Source organism: Nycticebus coucang, chromosome 11, assembly GCF_027406575.1.
Source record: "Nycticebus coucang isolate mNycCou1 chromosome 11, mNycCou1.pri, whole genome shotgun sequence".
In the NCBI taxonomy this organism is placed as follows: Eukaryota; Metazoa; Chordata; class Mammalia; order Primates; family Lorisidae; genus Nycticebus; species Nycticebus coucang.
Genome location: NC_069790.1, coordinates 41,625,085 through 41,650,467, shown reverse-complemented (window position 1 = coordinate 41,650,467; position 25,383 = coordinate 41,625,085). Strand labels below are relative to the sequence as shown.

Genomic DNA, 25,383 nt, shown 5'->3' with positions numbered 1-25,383 from the left:
TTCCAGGAGAATTTACTTATAATACTGAGTCTTCCTATTCCAAAATAATAGTTTTTCAATTTTTTGTCATATCTTCTTTTATGTCCCTTGAAGTATTTTTGCTTTGTCTTTTACGTGGAGCTGGTACAACTCTTATTCATTTGTATTTTTATTATCTTTTTTCCTCACTCTGCCCCTATTACCTTTCAAGCAGAAGACAGAATGCCTGTTAATGAAGTTTCTGCTCTGCCTTCATGCTATCTCCCTCGAACCAGCTGAGAACACTATTTCTCCTACAGAAGTGGTCTCCTCTGACTTTCTTCTAAGAGCTGTAAGCAGGACATAGTGATTTTGAATAAAGTATAGAGCAGCTTAGTCCCTCTGTAACACTCCTGCTGAACATCCAGTACCTGATCTACACTACAATATTGTCAGATGCCTGGCTATGGGAAACAGATGCTATTACCAAAGTCTCACTCAACACCTCTTTCACTGACATCCCCAGAAAACAGTTCCTGTAAACTCTACAGATAAATGAAACCAGACTGTGACCCAGATACTTTCTTCAATCTACCTTTCTCCACTGAGATTTGACCTAATATTAGCAATATTACCATTTTTTACACAATTATAATAGACTTAGGCTTCCAGTCAGAGTTCTTCAAAACTAAACAACGTAGTGCTTACGGACATACTCAGAGGTTTTAAAAGTAAAACCAAGAGACTGCCTGGCTATCTGTGGGGATAAAGCAGTATTCAATTGGAAGACGATACAGAGAGCCTTTTCAAATGCTCAATAATATTTTATTTCTTAACTAGCTATATGTTTGACTCTTAGGTTTGAAGCATAACTTCCACAAATGCTAAAAAAAAAAAGTCACGATTAATTGAAATAGAGAAGATTAACTAATGCAACAATTACCTAACAAGAGGAGATTTTCAATTTGTCTAAAAACTAGTTTTCACAGGCTTACATGTCTCTTACATTTTAAAAGGATAATAAAATCACCAAACTTCTATTTATTTATTCAACAAATATTTGTAAATACATACAATGGAATACATATGGACCAAAATAGACATTACTGTCACCTTTTTTAAAAAACCTATGAGAGGATCCTTTCCTTAATTAACTAATAAAATTAAATTTTCCTAATCAAGCAAGTCAAATGCTTATTTGCTTTATAGTTAATCTCTTACAACTATTAACTTCAAATGTCAAACTGTTCACTGAAATATCACAATAGTAAACTGTCAAAAATAAAGTTGTATGTCATTCTTTAGTGTCCTCATAACTATAATAACTGATATATGAATCTTATTTAGTAGAATGAATTAAAAACATCACATAAAAATTTTGAATTCTAATCATTTCTTAAAATGATACAGGATGATAAAATTTAGAGTAATTCTGTTCTATGTCATAAGCTCCATAAATTCCATAAACTGGTAATAGTTTATCCTATAATGGAACACAAAAAATAGAAAAAAATCTACAGGTCAGTGATTTACATTAAAATAACTCTTAAAGGCTGTGCACAGGGCTATCAGTATTCCTAACACTGCGGAGGGCAGGAGGGGATGATATTGCTTGAAGAGTTTGAGACCAGCCTGAGCAGAGTAAGACCTTGACCCTGTCTCTACGAAAAATAGAAAACTTAGCTAGACTTGGTGGCACCTGCTGGTAGTACCAGCTACTCAGGAGGCTGAGGTAGGAGAATCAATTGAGCCCAGGAATTTGAGGTTGCAATGAGCTATGATGACACCACTGCACTCTAGCCCTAGTGACAGAGCAAGACCCTGTGTCGAAAATGGTTTTTTAATAACATAATAAAAAAAATTAGCCAGGTGTGGTAGCACATACTTTGCACCTGCAGTTCTCAGAAGACTGAGGCAAGTGGATCGCTTGAGCCCAGGAGTCTAAGGTTACAGTGAGCTATGATAACACCACTGCACTCTAAGATCCCACCTCCAAAAAAAAAAAAAACAAACTTTAAGGTACTACCATTTTCTTGGCTAAATGTAATAATCGATACTGAAATATCCAGGCTAACTGGTACCAGAATTACAGCCATAAGTTGGAAGATGACTTCAAAATCATCTACTGTAATATTTCTCAAACCTTAAGGTTCTTAAATACAGATTCCTAGAAATACAGATTATAATATAGTATGAAGTAATCAAGAAGGTAGTAACATAGTATTCAAAAATCTATGGACTGAGGAGTTAAGACCACCTAAGTTCAAAAGTCTCTTTTACAACTTATTAGCTCTGTAAACACTATATGCCTTCAATTAATAATAACCCATCACATGTGGTTATTATGAGGAATAAATAAAACCATGGTCAATTTTAGCATAATCACTATTATCCCTAGTTTAACAATAAAGAAACTAAGGTTCAGAAAAGTTGGAATATGTTGCCTGAAGTCACACAGCTAGTAAGAGATTTGATCGTAGGCAAATCCTGACTCCTCGGCTAACCATATAATTTGTCAGCTGACAATTACCTTAAGTTAAAATTTATAGAAAGAAAAAAATGTGAAAATAATAAACGATTTCTTTTATCTATATACAGTATAATTAACATTAATCAAGAAACTAGTCAGAAAACTGCCTGTAATAAGTGATAAATCCCTAGGTCTGAACACAAACCATATACTTTTTGTTATTAGAAAATCAGCTTATCCATGTATACCCTAAATAAATATATTCAGTTTCAAATAAAGAATTTCAGTTTCAAAGGGTGTCATTTGTTAACTTGCCCTGATAACCTACATGTATCAGTTTGGTCTTGCGCTCAGGGACACTAAAAGACATTATATACAGACTCTGCTACCAAGATTCTGGGAATCAAGAAATGACAACACAAAGGATCAGAGATGCCCCCTGACAACAGAAAGCTAGTAGACATAATCTACCCTTGTGATCTTTCAAGCTCATCAAGGCATACTGACATTTGTCTCATTTGATCCTCAACACAAATATTTATGACAGGAAAGTCAGCATAATACAGAACTAAGAACAGAGTCAGAAATTACACATTCCAGTCTGCAATTTCTGTACGACCTTTGCAAACTCACTAAACCTCTCTTAGACATAGAATTCCCACTGGCACAATGAACAGGCTGAGCTGTGAGAGCACCTCTCAAATTAAGTATGGCTATAGACTAGTTAAGCAACTTTGCTTATAATTGCACAGCTAATTTAATGCAGAGCTAATATGATGCAGAGCCTAGATTATCCTAGCTCATATGGAAAGTAGGGCTAAGTGGAAACAGTTGTTTTAGTACTACTATCTGAACTTTCATAGACAGGACCTTGGACTCTGAGATAAGACTAACTAGAAGGCGTCAACCACTCTCAGAATTACAAGGTCTACCAATTAAGTTCCCAAACCTGCTGCCAGCACTTACTTTGGCAACACTGTACAAACAACTCGGTAAGTTTCATAACCTTAATATATCAGTGTGTTACAGTGTGTTTGTATCAACCTGTGGCAGTGTCTTGCTGATTGGCGCTTATTATTATTGTTTTGCATTCTCGTGTGCATTCTCAAGACGGCTGGAGTTTGATTAGAGGATAGAGGATTAGAGCAATGAATAAACATTCACAAATTTCTTGTTTAACTTGGCAAGAGTGGAAGTGAAATCAGGACCATGTTGGTCTAAGTTTATGGGAGGTGATACCATGAAGAAAATGGCAGTGTACAAATGAATTAATACATTTTTCTGAGGGGAAAGAAAGCATTACTGATGAAGACAGGTCAAGGCAGCGAGTAGTAACAAGTAGAATTGATGAAAACATCTCAAAGGTTCATCAAATTGTATGTCAAAAATCATCAGCTAGCTGTGAGAAGTATAGCAGACCAAGTAAACATGAACAGAAAAACAGGAAAACCTTAACTGAAAATCTTGGCCAACAACTCTTGGCACTTACATCACAACAGTGCACCAGCTCACACAGCACTGTCTGTGAGGGAATTTTTAGCCTGCAAACAAACAACTGTATTGGAACACTAGCCCTACTAACCTAATCCCAATGACATTTTTCTTTACCCAAAGATAAAGGAAATATTGAAAGAAAGACATTTTGATGACATTCAGGACATCAAGGCCCATACAATGACAGCTTTGATAGACATTCCAGAAAAAGAGTTCCTAAATTGCTCTGAAAAGGGGACCAGGCACTGGTGTTGACGCATAGCTTCCCAAGGGGAATATGCTTCAAATGTGATATTTAGCAATATGGTATGTGCCACTTTTTCTAGGATGAGTCTGCAAACTTAATTGTCAGACCTTATATTCACCTAGTATATTTTAATATACTATATGGCAAAGAGTAACCAAACAGGGCTGAGAATCTCAAAGTTGACAGTATTTCAACGCCAACTTGTGTTACAGAAATAACATAATAACAAAAATAATTAGCCATAATAAGAGTGGCCTTATTACAAATATAACCTTTTTAGCCTTTTATCTTACTCTATCTACAATAAGTTCGAAATTCGTGTCCAATTAATTTCAATAGAATGTGCCCCTGACATGGAACCCTATCTCATTCAACATTAAGTAACAACTTAACCAAGGCCTTGTACATACCTGTAGAAGCTGCTCACTCAATATAAAACTAATATACTAACTAAAGAAGTGAAATGGAAAAAGAAGGAAGGAGACAAAAGGGGAGATCAAGGAAAAGGAGAAAGGGGAAGAAAAGGAAAAGGGGAAAGGAAAGTGAAAAAGAAAAGGACCTTAAATCGCAGTCCTCCTCAGCTTCCCCATGCACCTTCAGGCGTATTACCTACTCCAACCAGGACAACCCACACCAACATCCCACCCTCACCTCCTCCAAAAAAAAAAAAAAAGAAAAAAAAATTGATTCAGGGGTTTGGTCTTTGTCCTCTCCTGGGATGATATACAAAAATGTTTTTCTTCTGGCTGGCTCAACATACTCTAATACCAACCTGTCTGCATCACTACTTCCTCTGGAGGGGTCAGCCACTCAGGGATTATCAGTACATTTGTTGGGTCAACTGCCCCCAAACCCCTCTTTTCATGCTCCAGTAACGGGCATAATGATTGTCTTCCACTCACCCCTATTTAAGGTACTTAGTATATCCTTGCGAGGATGATTAAAAACTGACCACAAAGTACAAGTTTTCAACTGGACTGTTGAAGCAGAATAAACGGAGAGCCTATATAAAGGGTAGAAGAAACCACCTGGGCACATGGCTCACACTTGTAATCCTAGCACTCTTGGGAGGCTGAGTGGAGGTGGATCCTTTGAGCTCAGGAGAACAGTTTGAGGGACAGCGAGACCCATCTCTACTAAAAATAGAAAAAAACTAGCCGGGCATTGTGGTGGGCACCTGTAGTTTCAGTTACTCGGGAGGCTGAAGCAGGAGGATCACTTAAACCCAAGAGTTTAAGGTTGCTGTGAGCTGTGACACCAGGACACTCTACCCAGGGCAACAGAGTCAGACTTTGTCAAGAAAAAAAAAAAAAAAAAGGGTAGAAACCTTAATCAACTTATCCTTGTTTCCAAGCAGGCTAACTGGCTAGCAGGCAAAGATGATGATAACTGGATACCTGTGGAGTTTGTCATTCCTCTCCCAACTGGGGACATCCCAATCATGAGAAGTCATATATGTACATACATGAACACACCTCTGTATTTTCAATTCTGTGGTAACAAAACCATCTCCTTTATAGCATAGTTATATTGTTCAACTTCATACATTTTCCAGAATAAATTATGTAGGTGACTACCTGAACAAACCCTTCATTTTTTTAATTAAAGCAGCAGTTATAAAACATCATAGACTACCACATGTTAATAGTAGGGCACCAAATATCCAATGATAAAGAAAATGAAGTAACAGGTTACTACAAATTCAGTATTTTTTTAGGCCAGCCACGGCGGCTCATTCCTGTAACCCTAGCATTCTGGGAGGCCAAGGCGGGTGGATTGCTTGAGCTCATGAATTTAAGACCAGCCTGAGCAAAAGCGAGACCCCATCTCTACTAAAAGTAGAAAAACTAAGGCAAGGGGATCACTTGAGCCCAAGTTAAAGGTAGCTATGAGTTATGATGCCACAGCACACTACCCAGGGTGACAGCTTGAGACTGTCTTAAAAAATAAATAAAACTTTTTTTTCTTTTTTTTTTTTTTGTAGAGATACTCACTTTATCACCCTCGATAGAGTGCCATGGCATCACACAGCTCATAGCAACCTCCAACTCCTGGGCTTAAGCGATTCTCTTGCCTCAGCCTCCCGAGTAGCTGGGACTACAGGCACCCGCCACAACGCCCAGCTATTTTTTGGTTTGCAGTTCAGCCGGGGCCGGGTTTGAACCCGCCACCCTCGGTATATGGGGCCGGCGCCCTACCGACTGAGCCACAGGCTTTGCATCTTCCACAAACATTTTGAACCTGGTTGATCAACTTAAAGGCAAGAAGATGAGGAAGAAGGAAGCTGAGCAAGTACTGCAGAAGTTTGTGCAGAACAAATGGCTGATTGAGAAGGAAGGGGAGTTTACCCTGCACACCCGGGCCATCCTGGAGATGGAGCAGTACATCCGGGAGACATACCCTGATGCCGTGAAGATCTGCAACATCTGCCACAGCCTCCTCATCCAGGGTCAGAGCTGTGAAACCTGTGGGATCAAGATGCACCTGCCTTGTGTGGCCAAGTATTTCCAGTCAAATTCTGAGCCGCGCTGCCCTCACTGCAATGACTACTGGCCCCATGACACACCAGAAGTCTTCAACCCTGAGAAGGAGAGGGAAGCTGGTACCTCCAAATCGAGCAAGAAGTCCTTGCGGGCCAGGCAGCATTAGCCGCTATGTGCCTGGGACAGCCTGACCACTCAGCCCTGCCTGGGAGAGGGCATCAGTATTTCACAGTTTACACAGAATTACCGCCCTTGTTCTTTGTATTCGTTATTAACAGCTTAGGAATAAAAGTGTTATAAGTTGCTGCAAAAAAAAAAATAAATAAATAAATAAATAAAACTTGATTCTATCAATTATAAAATATCAACCCAGTTTTAAATAGTGGATATATTCATAATGTTTATTACTTATTCAGGATACAAGCAAGGTTAGGGTACAAAACCCCTCCCTGCTCTATAACCGACAAACTGGGAATCACTAAACTAGGGACAAGCAATAATAATATCAAAAAATCAAAAGACAGTATTTACTGAATAATAAGAGTACTTAAACCATGGACTATTGGGGCTATACAGCAAAGAACAATCTTGAACAGCTTCTAGCAAATACTCAAAGCCTCAAGTTGCAAACTAATTTACTATAGCTTCCTGAATTTCTGATAAAGGATTTAGTTACATAGTCAAAGTTGAAACAAATTAATCAAAGGAGCTTTTCAGAAGCAATATATCCTAGCTACACATATTTTTTGTGCTTTATTAACAGCTTTCAATAAATAATATACTTTAAAAAATTAAACTTTAAATGATCAAAAAGAAAACATTTAAGTTGTTTTATGGCACATTTTTCAATATCTGATTAGAAAAATATACTCACTTTCTTATGTATGTTTCCATTTGACAGATAAAGGGCTATTTTAATTAAATGTCTTTAGGAATGGGACTGATACCGCACACATACACAATCTCACACAAAAGAGAGAAGCATTCCCTTAAAAGTAACTGAAAGCAAAAATTTTAAAGCTGCCACAGAACATGACAGTTAAATTTCAATTATGTGAGATAACCATGTGAGCTAATAGAATCTACCAAGATAACAGAAAATACCAATTTATTTTATGCAAATTGTTTTCTTTGTATTAGCATATTTATCTCAATTATTGTTCCTAAATTTAATTACATACTAGTAAATAAAAGTGTATTTGCCATTGCTCATAGTTTATAAATATACACATACTTGCTTATTTTTCTAAATATAATATATATGATATATATCATTTATACAAATGATAATATATGGGGAAAGTAGAAAAGGGGATAACAGTTACATATCTCTAAAAATACTGTTCTATAGATTTCATTTTATAGCAGTGTAAATATTTTAATTATACAAACAACTGTATATACTGACAAAGAAGAATAACCACCCACAGATGAACTATTCCAGATGATTTGACAACACATTTGACTATAAATCCTTAGTAGGATATGCCCTAAGAACAGCAAAAAATACCTACAAAAAAACTTAAAATATTTTTTTTTTTTTTTTTTCTGTAGAGACAGAGTCTCACTTTATGGCCCTCGGTAGAGTGCCGTGGCCTCACACAGCTCACAGCAACCTCCAACTCCTGGGCTTACGCGATTCTCTTGCCTCAGCCTCCCGAGTAGCTGGGACTACAGGCGCCCGCCACAACGCCCGGCTATTTTTTTGTTGTTGCAGTTTTGGCCGGGGCCGGGTTTGAACCCGCCACCCTCGGCATATGGGGCCAGCGCCCTACTCACTGAGCCACAGGCGCCGCCCAAAACTTAAAATATTTTATCTTGCAATAAAAATATAGATAGTTCCACTAACATGAACCAAGGCTACTTGGAAGAATGCCTGATTCCTAAGGAGGACCAGAAAGCTACCAAAGACTAGTAAGTGCATGTCAAGAGAACACAGGAAACAACATGAAGAGGCATCAACTGGCTAAAGACAAACCAATAGGAGTATCAACCGTAATGGACTGTAACACTTCAAATGTTTGAGCTCAGGAAATCATAAAAATATCTTTTTAAATTTCAATGGCTACGTTTGAAGACTGCTAAAGTAACCAAATCATAATTTTGAAAAGTGGTATAGAATTAAATATTTATCAAGATAATCAGAGAGTTGATGAAAATCCAGTTTCTCTTTAAAAAAAATTCCTTTACTAGTTTTCTTTTTAAAAAATAAAATATTAAATATCCCATATAATAAATGATAAAATCAGAATATAACCATGTTGCATACCTTAATAAATCAGGAGCCTGGCTACTACCCTGCTACCACTGAGAAAGAGAGAGGCAAAAAGAGAGACCTGACATCACATGCCACATGAAAGAAAAACACAACCCACCATCACTTGACAATCTTACTGAAAAAAAAAAAAAAAATCAAACATAAATCTGATTTAGCAGAAGACTGACAAAATGTTTCACTACACCAGAGAGATGAACTAAGCAAAATTCAGATTGTGGGAAACACTAAGGGCAAAATATTTTTTTAATAGCCAGCAGCCTATTTCTTAGTGGAAGATACAAATATATATGCCCATAAAGATTTGAATTCACATACTTGATGTAAACATTTACTTTTTCCCCAGTTACTTGGACAAAAACAACAAAAACAAAAACAAGGGGCGGCACCTGTGGCTCAAAGGGCTAGGGTGCCAGCCCCATATGCCGGAGGTGGTGGATTCAAACCCAGCCCTAGCCAAATAATGAAATAAAATAAAAAACAAAACAAAGCAAAAACAAAACACCTCAAACAGGAATAAACTAACAGCTTTAAGAAGAATTCAGTGGAGAAGAAGGGAAGGAAGAAAATTAGGAAAACACAAATACAGACTGCAAAAGAGAAATCCCTGGGGAAATAGAAACTTCTATTTAAGTAGGAAAGAATTAAAAAAAGAAAAAAAAAAGCAAGAAAGAAAAATTAATACTACTTTGCAAGTATTCCTTTAATTAACTTTTTTTTTTTTTTTTTTGCAGTTTTTGACCGGGGCTGGGTTTGAACCCGCCACCTCCAGCATATGGGGCCGGCGCCTTACTCCTTTGAGCCACAGGAACCGCCCCCTTTGATTAACTTTTAACAGAAGAAAGCCTATGATGTTCAGGGTTCTGTTTTCAGAACTCTGGTTTCTGTTTTCTTTCTTCTGTTTTCAGAACCCTGAACATCATAGGGTTCACACAGTAATCTTGTTTTCTAACCCACTTTTTTTTTTTTTTTTTGCAGTTTCTGGGCAGGGCTGGGTTTGAACCCACCACCTCCGGTATATGGGGCCCGCGCCCTACCCCTTTGAGCCACAGGTGCCGCCCTTCTAACCCACTTTTAACTACCCATATATAATGTGACTTGCAAACTGTGGCTCCAGTTCGTATATTATCTTCTGAGTTTCAAAAATGTAAATACAACTATTTATTCAACATTTCTGGCTGAATTCTCATGGGGACTACAAACAACAGGAAGCATAAAAAAGTGGCCATCATCAGTTTTTCAAGCTTGAGTAATAACTAGGTAAAACAGTCAGTCACCCAAATGAAAAGTAAGAAGAGAACAGGTTTGGAGGTCAGTATGTTTGTTGCTTTGTTTTGTGGATGAAGGGTGTGAGTTCAGTATGAGACATGTTGAGGATCATGTATAAAAGGTGTATCAAAGACCTCAAGTAAACACAGCCAGCACCTGTGGAGACAGACAGATACATACACACACACACAGTTTCATTTTGAAGTCACTGCCACACAAATAATGTTTGAAATGAGAATAAAAGATTTTGAAGAGAGGGGCACGTTAAGGATGGAATACTGATAAACATCAACATTTAAGGAGCAGAAAAATTAAAATGAAGCCCATGAAGGTGACTGAGAAGGCATGCTCATAAAGGGAGAAAAAGAATCAGTAGTGGGTGGTGTCCCAGAAGCTAAAGAATAGTATCATCATAAAAAAGAAGCGCTCAGCACTGTCCAAAAGCAGAACAGCTCAGCAAGATAAAAACCAGTAAATGTCCAGGGGATTTGACAACCTTAGAGGTACTTACCGATCTTTACTGATAAAGTAGAATTAACAGGGTAGTGAGAAGGAAGCCAGACTACATACATGTCAGGCTTTAGGAAAGGATCCAGTAAAGAGGATCCAGTCAACTGAAAGTACAGGTGAGAAAAGGTATGACTCAGGGAGCATGAGGTGATGGATTCAAAGGCAAATACAGAGTTTGACCTCTAATAACTCCAAGAGGGACAGCTCAGTTTCTAACGCATGAAGTTCCTCAAAAGCAGGAAACATACCATACTCAATTTTATCTCTCTATAGCTAGCAAAATTTCCGAATTCCCAGGTACTCAAAGATTCTGTGACACACGTGAATACACGAATGAGTTCAGCTGGAATTTCCCTTTCGAACACTCACTTACCAAACAGTGGACCATAAAATATTAAAAATATGCACTGAAATACACAATCTTATCGGGGGGGTGGGGGGTGGGGTTCGGGGAGACTAAAAAGAAACATTCCCTAAACATATACATCTACAAACTCAAGAGTGATCACAGATTCATTTACAATTAATGAACTTAATGCACAGGTGCAAGGGATAAAGTGATGATCCATGCTTGTCTATAGTCTTTTCTATTCAAATATAAGATCTATTTAGTAGTTTAGATCAATAAAATAACTGAATATAAAATCAGTAATTGTTATATACTGTCAAAAAAAAAAAAAAAAAACATGTTTCATGTGCCTATCTCATCTTCCCACCCACATCCCTGAACACTACCTTATTCCATCTGCTTTACCCTACCCAACCCCCAGCCTGATCTAGATCAGGTATATATATCTCACATAAAGGCAGATAATTCATTGTTTGACTCACTGTTTGACAAATAATGTATATCTTGTGAGACCTAGCTACATACATGAAGCATAAAAAAGTGGCCGCTAGACTCTCAATAACTTGGAAAGTTATAAACTGGCTCGGTGCCTGTAGCTCAGCCACTAAGGCCCCAGCCACATACACCGGAGCTGGCAGGTTCAAACCCAGCCTGAGCCTGCCAAACAACAATGACAACTATAACCAAAAAGAAAGAAAGAAAGAAAAGTTATAAACTACTGTACTGTTATAAACTGGTGGGAACTGAACCTTGGACATATAGGTCAATGAGTAAGCCAAGAAGCCAGCTGAAAGGAAAACTGGAAATGAAGCAGATAATATGCTGAAAAGCTGGGATGAGAGACTTTGTGGCTGCTGAGTGATGAAGAGAATTGAGGCCTGTCAGTTTTTTAGTGCCCACAGGACCAGCTACATTCCATTTTACTTGACTGGATCCAATTTTTTTTACATGAGTTAACAGGGATATATTTCTGTTCCTTAAAATCAAAAGTCTCAACTGGGAGTTAAAAAAATCTTTCTGGAGGAGGGGCAAGATGGCCGACTAGAGGCAGCTTCCAACAGAAGCTCCTGTCAAGAGGGAAGGGTAACGTCCAGAAAGTACCCAATTAAGCTGAAGACTGGGAGCCCAGCCGAGAGATAAGAGTGATAACTGCAGGTCACCTCTGCTGAGGCAAGCTGTGACTCCAAGAAAGCAAACTTCAGGTACAAAATTCATCCAAAAGGAAAAGTGTCCATCCTTTCCCCCAAGAAAGCTGTGTTTTTTTGTTTTGTTTTGTTTTTGTGTGTTTTCCTTTCTCTCTTCGTTTGCTCCTGTAGGGTTTCTACAGGCAAGCTGTGAACTGAGAACCTCTTGTCTCACCCCACCGGTGAGAGCTGTAGGAAGTGGGGACTACTTCCCAAAGGGACCCTGCTGTGACTCTGAACACTCTCCTGCCAGGCAGAAATATTGAACTGTTTTCCTTGCCATTCTGAACTTCCAGTCCACCCTTCCCCCCTCACCTGATAAACCAGAAGCCTAGCCCCTGCAGAGACTGTGGGAGGAGGCTCATGAGCAGCGCCCCACTCTCACCATCTGCCTGACCAAACGCCCTGCCCGCCCAGCCAGAAACTGCTAGAGCCACGAGCCCTGCAGCTGGCGCCCTACCCCGGCACCCTCCCTGCCTCCATGCTGCATCCCTACTCTTCCAGAGCTGTGTGTCCTGTGCCCACCCTGCCTCCCACCGAGCCCCACCCAGCCAGAATCATGAGCCTAGTGCTCTCCTTGCCCAAGTCACCAAGCACCAGGCACTGCCAGAATTGTGTGCAGCTCCTCTGCCCTGCTGCTGGATCCATGTGTCCCACGCTCCCAGAGCTGCTCCTATAGCCAGAACTCCCTGGCTGTGGCAGTCTCAGGGGAGCAGTGCAGGGTCACTTTACACAAAGATCCAGCAACAATAGAGTGATCCTGCCAGGGTCTAATCTTGCAAAGACACCTTCCCAACTGTGAGAACTGCCAGAGGAAACCAGAACTCACTCTATAGGGATACAGGTGCTGCAGAGCGGCAGGGGTAAAGGCATGGTGGTTGAGGGAGAAAAGCATTTGCTGACTTGTTACCCTCAGGATTAGACTGAGTCCAAGTGGAACACTCACCAGTGGCTATTGAGTATCCGAGGCAGGCAGATCCCAGCTCCCCCAGCTGGCTGGTAGCAGAGGGTAGTGGCCGGGCCATGGGGGCATTGACCTTCCTTTGACTCTGATGGGCACTAAGCCCCAGCACATCTGCTTATTGGAGGGAGCAGGACCTCAGCCCAGTGTGGTCACCAGTGACTGGGCGTGAAAGACGAGCAAAGTGGAGAAAGAGACTCAGCCCCTTGGTCCAACTCTGCTACGTGGCAGGCCTTTCTGACTCCACAGAGCACCGGAGCAAGCCAAATCTGAGAAGCCAGTAGACCTCTGCCATCTAGTTACTACAGACCTTTCAAACTCTCCCACTCAAGAGTTTGTACTGACTGGGTCAATTGGTTTGGACTCTTAACCTGGGCCAATCACCCAAGGACCCTCTCGGGTGGTACCCTGGTTGTGTAGTAATGGGAAGGGTTGATTTTCCTCTTCCAGTTGTTGTCCATGGGGGGTGGGGTATCTTAGTTGCTTGTATTTCTCCACAACTAAGGCTTCACCAGAGTCACTGATCCACTAGGATCAGACAAGAACCAGCTGAATACAAGAGAGAAGAACGTAACCCCATCACACCAAGCAGGTTTCCTCAGCCTCAGACTATAATACTGTACGGGTCCTTTGCAAAGCTAAGGGAGAAAAAGCTGCAGTCATCAGTCCCAGATCCTTAACAATGGGCTTGTTAACCACAACTCCAGAAACTCCCAATCCAATTTCACCTTACCTGACTACCGAGCCAACAGTGAAAAACAATCATGAGGCAGAATCAGCGGAAAAACTCTGGCAACATGAATAATCAGAGTAGATCAACTCCCCCAAGGAACAATAAGGCAGACACAGCACAAGATCCCATTCATAAACATATGGCTGAGATGTCAGAAATCGAGTTCAGAATTTGGATGGCAAATAAGATCAACAGAATGGAGGAAAAGATGGAATTAAAATTCAAAGCAGTAATTCCAAAGATGTCTCGAGAATTCAACGAATTCAAAGACAAAATGACCAAAGATTTTGACACATTGAGGCAAGAATTTGTAGCCCTCAAAGATCTGAAAAATACAATAGAATCCCTCAGTAAAAAAATGGAACAGACAGAAGAAAGGATCTCTGACATTGAAGACAAAGCTTTTGAATGCTCCCAAATGCTCAAAGAGGAAAAGAGTGAAGAACAAAAATGGATCATTCTCTCAGAGAGCTCTGGGATAATTGGAAGAGATCTAATATTCGCCTTATAGGAATATCTGAAGGTGATAAGGTTGCTGCGAAGGATATAGATGCTTTACTTCACAAAATAATCAAAGAGAATTTTCCAGGTATGTCAAGAGATTCTGAATTCAGATAGCAGTTTCAGAACACCAGCACGACACAACTGAAATAAAAATTCTCATAGACACATTATAATTAACTTCGCCAAAGTTAATACGAAGGAGAAAATTCTGCAAGCTGTAAGACATAAGAAAACCATAACCTACAAAGGGAAGAACATTAGAATGACTGCAGATCTCTCTGCTGAAACCTTTCAAGCTAGAAGAGGGTGGTTATCGAACTTTAATCTCCTTAAACAAAGTAACTTTCAACCCAGGATCCTGTATCCAGCTAAACTGAGTTTCATCTATGATGGAGAAATTAAATACTTTAATGACCTTCACATGTTGAAGAAATTTGCCATAACTAAACCAACTCTCCAGGATATTCTCAGACCTATCCTCCATAATAAACAACACAATCCTCCACCACCAAAGTAAACTCACTCAGAAACTTTTGATCAAATTCTAACTTCCAAAGTGGCAAAAGGATTAAAAATGTCCACTGGTGGGTGGCACCTGTGGCTCAAAGGAGTGGGACCCCAGCCCCATATGTTTGAGGTGGGTTCAAACCCAGCCCCAGCCAAAAACTGCAAAAAAAAAAATCCACTGGACTTTTGAAAAACTCGAAACCCAGGGCCGTGCCTGTGGTTCAACGGAGTAGGGTGCCAGCCCCATATGCTGGAGGTGGCAGGTTCAAACCCAGCCCCAGCCAAAAACTGCAAAAAATTCGATACCCAAAACTCTGTCTAGCCTATCAATACTCTCAATTAATCTGAATGGCTTAAATTGCCCTCTAAAGAGGCAGAGGTTGGCTAACTGGATACAAAAACTCAGGCCAAACATCAGTTGCATTCGAGAATCTCACCTTACCTTAAAAGATAAACACAGACTCAGGGTGAAGGGATGGTCATCTATAATTCAGGCAAATGGAAATCAGAAAAAAGCAGATGTTGCAATTTTATTCACAGATGCAATAGGCTTTAAACCAATAAAAGTAAGGAAAGATAATAAAGGTTGCTTTTTATTTGTTAAGGGCAACATTCAATATGATGAGATTTCAATTATCAACATTTATGCACCCAACCAGAATGCACCTCAATTTATAAGAGAAACTCTAACAGATATCAGCAACTTCCTCCACCACCATAACTGTCAGAGACTTTAACACTCCTTTGGCAGTGTTGGATAGATCCTCCAAAAAGAAGCTAAGCAAAGAAATTTTAGACTTAAACTTAACCATTCAACATTTGCATCTAACAGACATCTATAGAACATTTCATCCTAACAAAACTGAATACACATTCTTCTTATCAGCCCACGGATCAACCTCCAAAATTGATCACATCTTAGGTGTCACAAGTCTAACCTCAGCAAATTTAAAAGAACAGAAATCATTCCTTGTATTTTCTCGGACCATCATGGAATAATAGTTGAACTTGGTAACAACAGGAATCTCCATACACATACAAAAACATGGAAACTAAATAACCTCATGCTGAATGATAGCTGGGTCACAGATGTGATCAAAAAGGAAATTACCAAATATTTGGAACAAAACAATAATGAAGACGCAAACTATCAAAACCTCTGGGATACCCCAAAGGCAGTCCAAAGAGGAAAATTTATAGTGTTGCAAGCCTTCCTCAAAAGAACAGAAAAAGAAGAAGTCAACAACTTAATGGGACATCTCAAGCAACTGGAAAAGGAAGAACTTTCCAACCCTAAACCCAGCAGAAGAAAAGAAATAACTAATATTAAAGTAGAACTAAATGAAATTAAAAACAAAAGAATCATACAACAGATCAACCAAAGAGTTGGTTTTTTGAAAAGGTCAATAAAATAAACCTTTGGCTAACCTAACAGAAGTAGAAGAGTAAAATCCCTAATTTCATCAGTCAGAGATGATAAAGGCCAAATAACAGACTCCTCGGAAATTCAAAAAATCCTTAATGAATACTACATAAAACTCTACTCTCAGAAGCATGAAAATCTGAAGGAAATAGATCAATACTTGGAAATATGCCACTCCCAGACTTAGCCAGAAAGAAGTGGAAACATTGAACAAGCCTATAACAAGTTCTGAAATAGCATCAACTATAAGAAATATTCCCAAAAAGAAAAGCCCGGAACCAGATGGCTTCACAACATAATTCTACCAAATCTTGAAAGAGGAATTAGTATCTATATTACTTAACCTTTTCCAAAACATAGAAAAAGAAGGAATCCTTTCCAACACATTCTATGAAGCAAATATCACCTGATACCCAAACCAGGAAAAGATCCAACAAGAAAAGAAAATTATAGACCAATACCTCTAATGAATACTGATGCAAAAATACTCAGTAAGATCCTAGCAAAAAGAATCCAAAAACACATCAAATAAATTATACATCATGACCAGGTGGGTTTCATCCCAGGATCCCAAGGATGGTTCAATATACGTAAATCCACAAATATAATACATCACATAAACAAATTAAAAAACAAAGACCATGTCATTCTCTCAATTGATGCAGAAAAAGCTTTTGAAAATATCCAGCATCCTTTCTTGATCAGAACGCTTAGGAAAACAGGTATAGAAGGAACATTTCTTAAACTGATAGAGGCCATCTACAGTAAACCCACAGCCAATATCATAATGAATGGAGTAAAATTGAAATCATTTCCACTCAGATCGGGAACCAGCCAAGGATGCCCACTGTCTCTGCTGCTTTTTAACATTGTAATGGAAGTCTTAGCCACCACAATCAGGCAAGAGAAGGCAATCAAGGGGATCCAAACAGGACCAGAGGAGATCAAACTGTTCACTCTTCGCAGATGATATGATTATATATCTGGAAAACCCCCCAGGGAATCAACTACAAAACTCCTAGAAGTGATCAAGGAATGTAGTAATGTCTCAGGATACAAAATTAACACTCATAAATCTGTAGCCTTTATATATACCAAAAATAGTCAAGGGGAAAAAACAAACAAGGACTCTATTCCCTTTACAATAGTGCCAAGGAAGACGAAATATCTGAGAATTTATCTAAGGATGTGAAAGATCTCTATAAAGAGAACTATGAAACTCTGAGAAAAGAAATAGCTGAAAATGTTAACAAATAGAAAAAAAAAACCATGCTCATGGCTGGGAAGAATCAACATTGTTAAAGTGTCTATACTACCTAAAGCAATCTACAGATTTAATGCAATCCCTATTAAAGCACCTCCGTCACACTTTAAAGACCTGGAAAAATTAGTACTTCATTTTATATGGAAACAGAAAAAATCTCAAATAGCCAAGACATTACTCAGAAATAAAAACAAATCGGGAGTAATCACGCTTCCAGACCTCAGACTATATTATAAATAGATAGTGATCAAAACTGCATGGTACTGACACAAAATTAGAGAGGTAGATGTATGCAACAGAATTGAAGACCAAGAGGTGAACCCAGACACTTATCGTCATTTGATTTTTGATAAGCCTATTAAAAATATACTTGGGGGAAAGATGCCCTATTCAATAAATGGTACTGTGTAAATTGGCTGGCAACCTGTAAAAGACTGAAACTGGACCCACACCTTTCTCCTCTAACAAAAATTGACTCTCACTGGCTAAAGGATATAAACCTAAGACATGAAACTATAAAAATTCTTAGAGTGCAGGGGAAATGCTTGAAAAAATTGGCCTGGGAGAATACTTTATGAGGAGGACACCCCGAGCAATTGAAGCAACATCAAAAATACATTACTGGGATCTGATCAAATTAAAAAGCTTCTGTACTGCCAAGAACACACTAAGTAAAGCAAATAGACAGCCCTCAGTATGGGAGAGGATTTTTGCAAGTTATATTTCTGACAAAGGTCTAATAACCAGAATCCACAGAGAACTCAAACTTATTACTAAGAAAAAAACAAGTGATCCCATTTCATTGTGGGCAAGAGACATGAACAGAAGCTTCTCTGAAGAAGACAGGCGCATTGCCTACAGACACATGAAAAAATGCTCATCATCTTTAATCATCAGAGAAATGCAAACCAAAACTACTCTAAGATACCATCTAACTCCAGTAAGAGTAGCCCACATCACAAAATCCCAAAACTATAGATGTAGGTGTGGATGTGGAAAAAAGGGAACACTTCCACACTGCCGGTGGGAATGCAAGCTAGTACGTTCCTTTTGGAAGGAAGTTTGGAGAACACTCAGGGATCTAAATGTAGACCTGCCGTTTGATCCTGCAATTCCTCTTCTAGGTGTATATCCAAAGGACCAAAAATCATTTGACAATAAATATATTTGCACCATATTGTTCATTGCAGCTCAATTCATAATTGCCAAGTCATGGAAGAAGCCCAAGTGCTCATCGACCCATGAATGGATTAATAAATTGTGGTATATGTATACCATGAAATACTATGCAGCATTAAAAAAAAAAGGGAGACTTTGCCTCTTTTATGTTTACATGGATGGGGCTGGGAAATATTCTTCTTAGTAAAGTATCTCAGGAATGGAAAAAAAATATCCAATGTACTCAGTACTACTGTGAAACCAATTTATAATCCCTCACACTTATACATGAAAAATGAAACACAACTATAGCCTAGGATGAAGGAGGGAAGGGGAGGGAAGGGGAGGGAAGGGGAAGGGGCGGGTTGATAGAGGGAGGGTTAGTAGGGAGAACCACACCTATGGAGCACATTGCAAGTACAAGTTGGATCTATCAGGTATAGAACATAAATGTCTTAATGCTGCAATTAGGTAAATGAGGTGAAAGCTACGTTGATTAGTAGGATGTAAGTCTGCTCTAAGACAGCATGTGAACTTGAGCTTAAATGGCTTCAAAATTAACAAGAGAGCAAGGATGAGAGAGGAAGAGAGACAGAGAGGAAGAAGTTTTTTTGTTTTTGTTTTTGCTCATCAGCTTTCGTTACCGTTTGTGGATTTAATGCGTGACCCAAGACAATTCTTCTCCCAATGTGTAAAGGGGGGTGTTTGTGAACACAACAAATTCATAGATACACTCTTGAGGCAAACCCTTTGGAGGTCTCATAAATTTACGTAACTGTGAGAAGGATGTAAACTTGAAATATAAAGTGGTTCCTTCCTAAAATTCTTTAGCTGGGTTACATGTAATAAATTATTTGGTTACTGTTATTTTATTTCTAAGAACACAGTTGACAGCACCCTTTCTGATTCTCCTATGCCTCAACTTATCAGTTGTTGCTGGAGGGTTTCAATTGTTTCTGTCCATGCAAATTTTCTGTTTCTTGATTTTTGTGTATCTCAAAACTTTCATAATAACCCATGCATAACAATCTGATCTTTTCTTTGGCTTTTTAGTTGGTAATAACTAGGATAAAAGACGCTGTGATTGCCACAAAGAAATTTTAAAATTTAAGCCAGCTGGGGTGATACCTACTGGTAGTCCTAGCTACTCAGGAAGCTGAGACAGGAGGATCACTTGAGTCTGGAAGCTTAAGGCACCACTGCACTCTCACCCAGGCAATAGACCAAAAACCTATCTCCAATAAAAAAAAGGGGGGGTGCGAGGGGAAGAGAAGAGAAGAGAAGGAGAGGAAGGGAGGGGAGGGGAGGCAGTGAGATGGTAACAGAGAGTCAACCAAAATGCACATCACCAGAACAGACATTGCCAAAAGCCTAATGCCAGGGGGGTCACAGGATAACCAAGTAGTTAGATCTATATTATACACACAGGATGACCTTCTGGTGGCCAGGTATATGTTGTATCCATTCCATCAATCTGTATTTCAATCCACATTTCAGTCTACCTGAATCACCAGGACAGCCATTTCTGCTCTATTGTGAAGGCTGTTTACCTAATAAGGCTCATCTTTTACTTATTTTATCATGTAGGCTTATAATAAAATTATTACCACCTGCGGTAACTTCAGACTCCCTCTATGCCAGTGGTTCTCAACCTTCCTAATGCCATGGCCCTTTAATACAGTTCCCGTGGGTTGCAACCCCAGGTTGAGAACTACTGCTCTATGCCTTGCATCCTTTAAAAAGGAGAGAAAGAAAAAAGTCCCATATAACTGATGCTTTTCATAAAGTTAAATGTATTCTACAAACATATTAGTAGGAGTCTACTTTCTACCTTCTAAGATTAAAATTAAAAAAATAATGACCTTCAGATTCTTTTGTCAGCATTACAAATACAGGTTTACACTTCTGTTTGAAGAATCTATTCAGATTCCTTTCTATGTTATACAAAAAGCCTACTATTCTCAATACTTTATATGATTCTACCAAATACTACAGCACTTTTTAGATACCTTTCAAGAAAAAAAGTATTTCATCAAATATTAATTTTTATATGTAACTTAGAGATAAGCCACTGAAAACATATATGTATATATATTTTTTCTCCTTTTAATTTTATAATATACATTTTTTATTAATTGAATCATATAGAACATACTAATTGTGTGACCCTAAGTATTCCACTTAGCTTTCTGGGTCTGTTTTTTGCTAAAGAAGTGAGGGACTATGATTATTAGACACTCACAAATGTTCCAACACTGAATCTGTATGATTCTTTACTTAAAGCTATCTATCATAGGGCAGGTAACAAGCCTTTGTCAAAGGATACAGACCAAAATCATATTCAATAAACTAGCTGGTTAAAAGGAAATAAGCTAATGTAAATTCTGGCAGACCTAAATTTTCAGTTCTTCATTAAGTATTTTTTCTTTCTATCTTGGCAAACAGATAACTTAGGAGACCCACTTCATGATTAAAACCAATTAACAAAATGAAATATTGGGAAAAAAAGGCAGACTTCAACAATGATAAGAGGATCATTTGGTCCAAACTAAATTCAAAATCAGCCTTACCTCAAAAACATGAGATCTGACTACTATTTCATTTACCTTCATTTACTTTAAATTTTCTACAACATAATTAACCAAGTATAACATAATTGTTTTAATAAACATGTTACAGCCAGAAATTTAAAGAGACTCAAAAATAACTGCCGACCTCCACCAACTGACTCTGATAACAGAGGTAGAAGACAAAGAAATCTGACCTATACTTAGGTCAATTAAAACATATAAATAACTCCTTGAAAGTACCATAGACTATTTTAGCAATGCCACTTCCTCTTTTTGATTATTTTCCCTCTATTTTGTACAATGAATAGATTGATATTTACCCAGATCTCCAAAATTATTCCTGTAGGTTCTAAGTACATCAATATGATGATTTGGAAAAGGAGTGCAACTTCACCTCAACCTTAATGAAAGGAACAAAAATCCAGTTCAATAAACCACTAGAAAAAAGACTGATAAAACTGGTTGAAAAAATTATTGAAAAGATGTACCAAATATGTGTTCATACCATAAAAATAAAAAAAAGAGTAATCTTTGGCTCATTTTCTTTTCCAACTCACTATTATCCTAGCATGATGGAGGACAGAGTAGAGGGCAGACAAAACTAAGCGTATGTAAAATGGTACAGCCAACTGTGTAAAACAGGTTAGCAGTTCCTCAAAAAGTTAAACATAGAATTATAATATGACCTAGCATTCCTAGTGTATACCGAAAGGACTGAAAACTGGTACTCAGATAGATGTATGCACATATTCATAGCACTATTTGCAAAAGCTAAAAGTGGAAAAAGCCCAAATGTCCATCAATGAATAAACAGATAAGCAAACCATGGTATCTACATATAAGTTAGTCCTAAAAAGAAAAGAATTACCAGTACTGCAACATGGATGAACTTTGAAAACACCATGCTAAGTGAAAGAAGCCAGACACAAAGGCCACAGAATGTATGATAGCGCTTATATAAAATATTCAGAATGGAAAAATCCATAAAGACAATTCAGACTGATGATTGGCAGTGGCTGGGGGAGAGGAAAATGGGGAGAAACTGCTTAATGAATATGGTCTTCCTTTTAGGACAATAAAAATGTTTTAGAACAAGATAGAGGTAGTGGATGCAAAACACAGTTAACATACTCAACACCAATGCATCATTTACTTGGAAATGTTTTTTTCTTTTTAAAAACTGCTGGGCACAGGTGGTCCCCACCTATAATCCCAACACTTTGCGAGGCCAAGATAGGAGGATCTCTTGAACCCAGGAGTTCGAAACCACCCTAAGCAACATAGTAGGCCTGCCATCTCTACAAAAAAAAAAAAAATGAGAGAGAGAGAAAAGCAAAGCAAAGGAAAGGAAAATTAGCTGCATGTCTGGTGCCCTCCTATAGTCTCAGCTGGGAAACTGAGGCAGTAGGATCACCTGAGCCTGGAAATATGAGGTTGTACAGACAACTACACTCTACCCGGGCAACAGATGAGACCCTATCTACAAGGCGGTTAAGGGGACTGGTTCAGTTGTTGGAAGACAATTTCTACACCCAGGGTCTAGGTTAGCTACTTATAGTTGACCTCTCTAGGCCTTGATTTCTTCGTCTGTAAAACAGGTTGGGAACAGATGATGTCCAAGGTCCTTCTCCTTAACTGATGCTCTGTATCTGTAGCACTGAATTTTTAAACAATTTTATCACATAGGAATTTATCTGAAAAACAAAGCATGAAGTACTGGTTAATGTTCTCAGCAACATTTTTTCAGGAAAGTCATTAGAAAGTTTAACATAATTGCTTCCTATAGTGACTTTAAGTAAAACAAAGCCAAAGTATTAAAAGATAATGCCATGGAAGCAATTCTGCAAGGCGTAAAATTAATGTGTCATAAGAATAACACCATCTAGCAGTGAATCTATATCCAAGAATAAAAATTAGAGAATTTAAAATAACTTTTTATGAAAGAAAGGCTAACTCTTAGGAATTTTTCTAAAATCAATTCTTTCAGGCTTTGAGAGTATCATATGCGACCAATGAATGTTGCTATTCTGTTTGTGAGTAAACTTGATCCATATACACCTAAAAATCAGATAAGCCACTAACACTGAAGAATCTAATTAGTGTCATCACCCTACTTACATTAAGTGACCAGAATACAGCAAAGCCAAATAAGAAAAGCCAAAATTTTCCTCAGAAAGCAGCTTTGAATATATTCCAACATAACAAATGTTGACCCAAGTTACCAGAATTTCACACCAGACATACAATAGAAAGAATTTTCAGCGGCGCCTGTGGCTCAGTCGGTAAGGCGCCGGCCCCATATACCAAGGGTGGCGGGTTCAAACCCGGCCCCAGCTGAACTGCAACCAAAAAATAGCTGGGCGTTGTGGCGGGCACCTGTAGTCCCAGCTACTCGGGAGGCTGAGGGAAAAGAATCCCTGAAGCCCAGGAGTTGGAGGTTGCTGTGAGCTGTGTGATGCCACGGCACTCTACTGAGGGCCATAAAGTGAGACTCTGTCTCTACGAAAAAAAAAAAGAAAAAGAAAGAATTTTCGCTAGAAATTTTCAACCAAATGATGTTGCTTGACATAGCCAAAGAAAAATCTTTATAGCATCCCTACAGTCTGACTCTGTATTTAAAAACTTAACTCTGAAATGTACCCCCCCTCCCCCCAGATGACTAAGGCAGCTGACTTGCAGGCAGAGTTCTTTAACACCCACCCACTGAATTTTTAGATACCCTTCATAGCCACCTAGATGTCAGGTAAGTCAATGAAAGCAATTCTGAAAGAGGAAAGTAAAACAAGCAACATTTAGCATAACTGCTCCTCAGTTTTCATCTTGCTAAGCACATCTAAAACTATGAATACAAAAGATACATATAAAAATGAATGTCGGGTGGCGCCTGTGGCTCAGTGAGTAGGGCGCCAGCCCCATATGCCGAGGGTGGCGGGTTCAAACCCAGCCCAGGCCAAACTGCAACAAAAAAAATAGCCGGGCGTTGTGGCAGGCGCCTGTAGTCCCAGCTGCTCGGGAGGCTGAGGCAAGAGAATCGCGTAAGCCCAAGAGCTGGAGGTTGCTGTGAGCCGTGTGACGCCACGGCACTCTACCCGAGGGCAGTACAGTGAGACTCTGTCTCTACAAAAAAAAAAAAAAATGAATGTCACAACTCAGCTGTTGGAATTATCCTTCTCATGTAGTCTAAATCCCCATAACCCACCACAGGATTCATTGATGTACCTGGTGTCACAGACTCAGAAAGTTAGAGTTTCATAATTCAAACACATGTGAAATAAGGTCACTATATGCAAAATCATCTCATTTTAAAAAGTAGAAAAGCTTTAATCATATATTTTGCTTAGTAAAAGCACATGGATTTTAATTACTAGTTAACATGATATAATTATGTGCAGTCTTGTTTTCACTTAGCACACAATTTTCTTATTTCTACAACAAGCTGTTTTCAAATTTACTATTTTACTACTTACCTTATTCCGACCAAAAATGTACTGGAATATTTGTGAGAATGTTTTGAACGCACTCTTCATTCAAAAGCAATTTGCTAGTTCTCTAGCATAACTAGAGTAGCTCTTAAAGCCTACAATACTTTTAAAAGATTTAATTTAAAAATATACATTTGAAGCAATCTGTTGACAGTTATATCTAATGTTCTCATATTTGCAAGTTTAACAATGCAAAAAAAATCAAGTTACATGTCAAACTAATAGGATAGGTTCCAGTTCTAACAAAACAACAAAACAAAACTGAATCAGTATAACAATTATATACAGTTTATACTTCAGTTAATCTATGCTAAGAGGTTTCTTTGTGAAGCTCACTTTGATTCTCTATGCATAAAATTCTAATGCATAAATAAGAGAGGTTTGCCTATACTATGTATAGGGCCACTTTTCATTCTAAGTCTACACCATTTATTGTGAGTTGAAAAAAGTAAAACCTATAAATAGATGCTCACAAATCTGGGACTGGGCAATTTAAATTGTTCTTAAAAAGCATCAGCGTAAAAGTGGAGAAATAGTAAAGG

General features: G+C 38.5%; 2 protein-coding genes across 3 annotated transcripts in view; one reads left to right on the top strand and one right to left on the bottom strand.

Moving 5' to 3' along the window:
• The window catches only part of SNX13 (sorting nexin 13), a 176,109-nt gene that overhangs the window by 121,304 nt on the left and 29,422 nt on the right, over positions 1–25,383 (bottom strand). The gene's annotated exons all lie outside the window — the stretch shown is intronic.
• On the top strand, positions 6,375–6,932 carry LOC128598737 (non-structural maintenance of chromosomes element 1 homolog; the record flags this gene model as incomplete). Its single annotated transcript, XM_053609454.1, has 1 exon — positions 6,375–6,932. A coding segment is annotated over one exon (444 nt), but the record flags the coding sequence as incomplete, so codon positions are not given.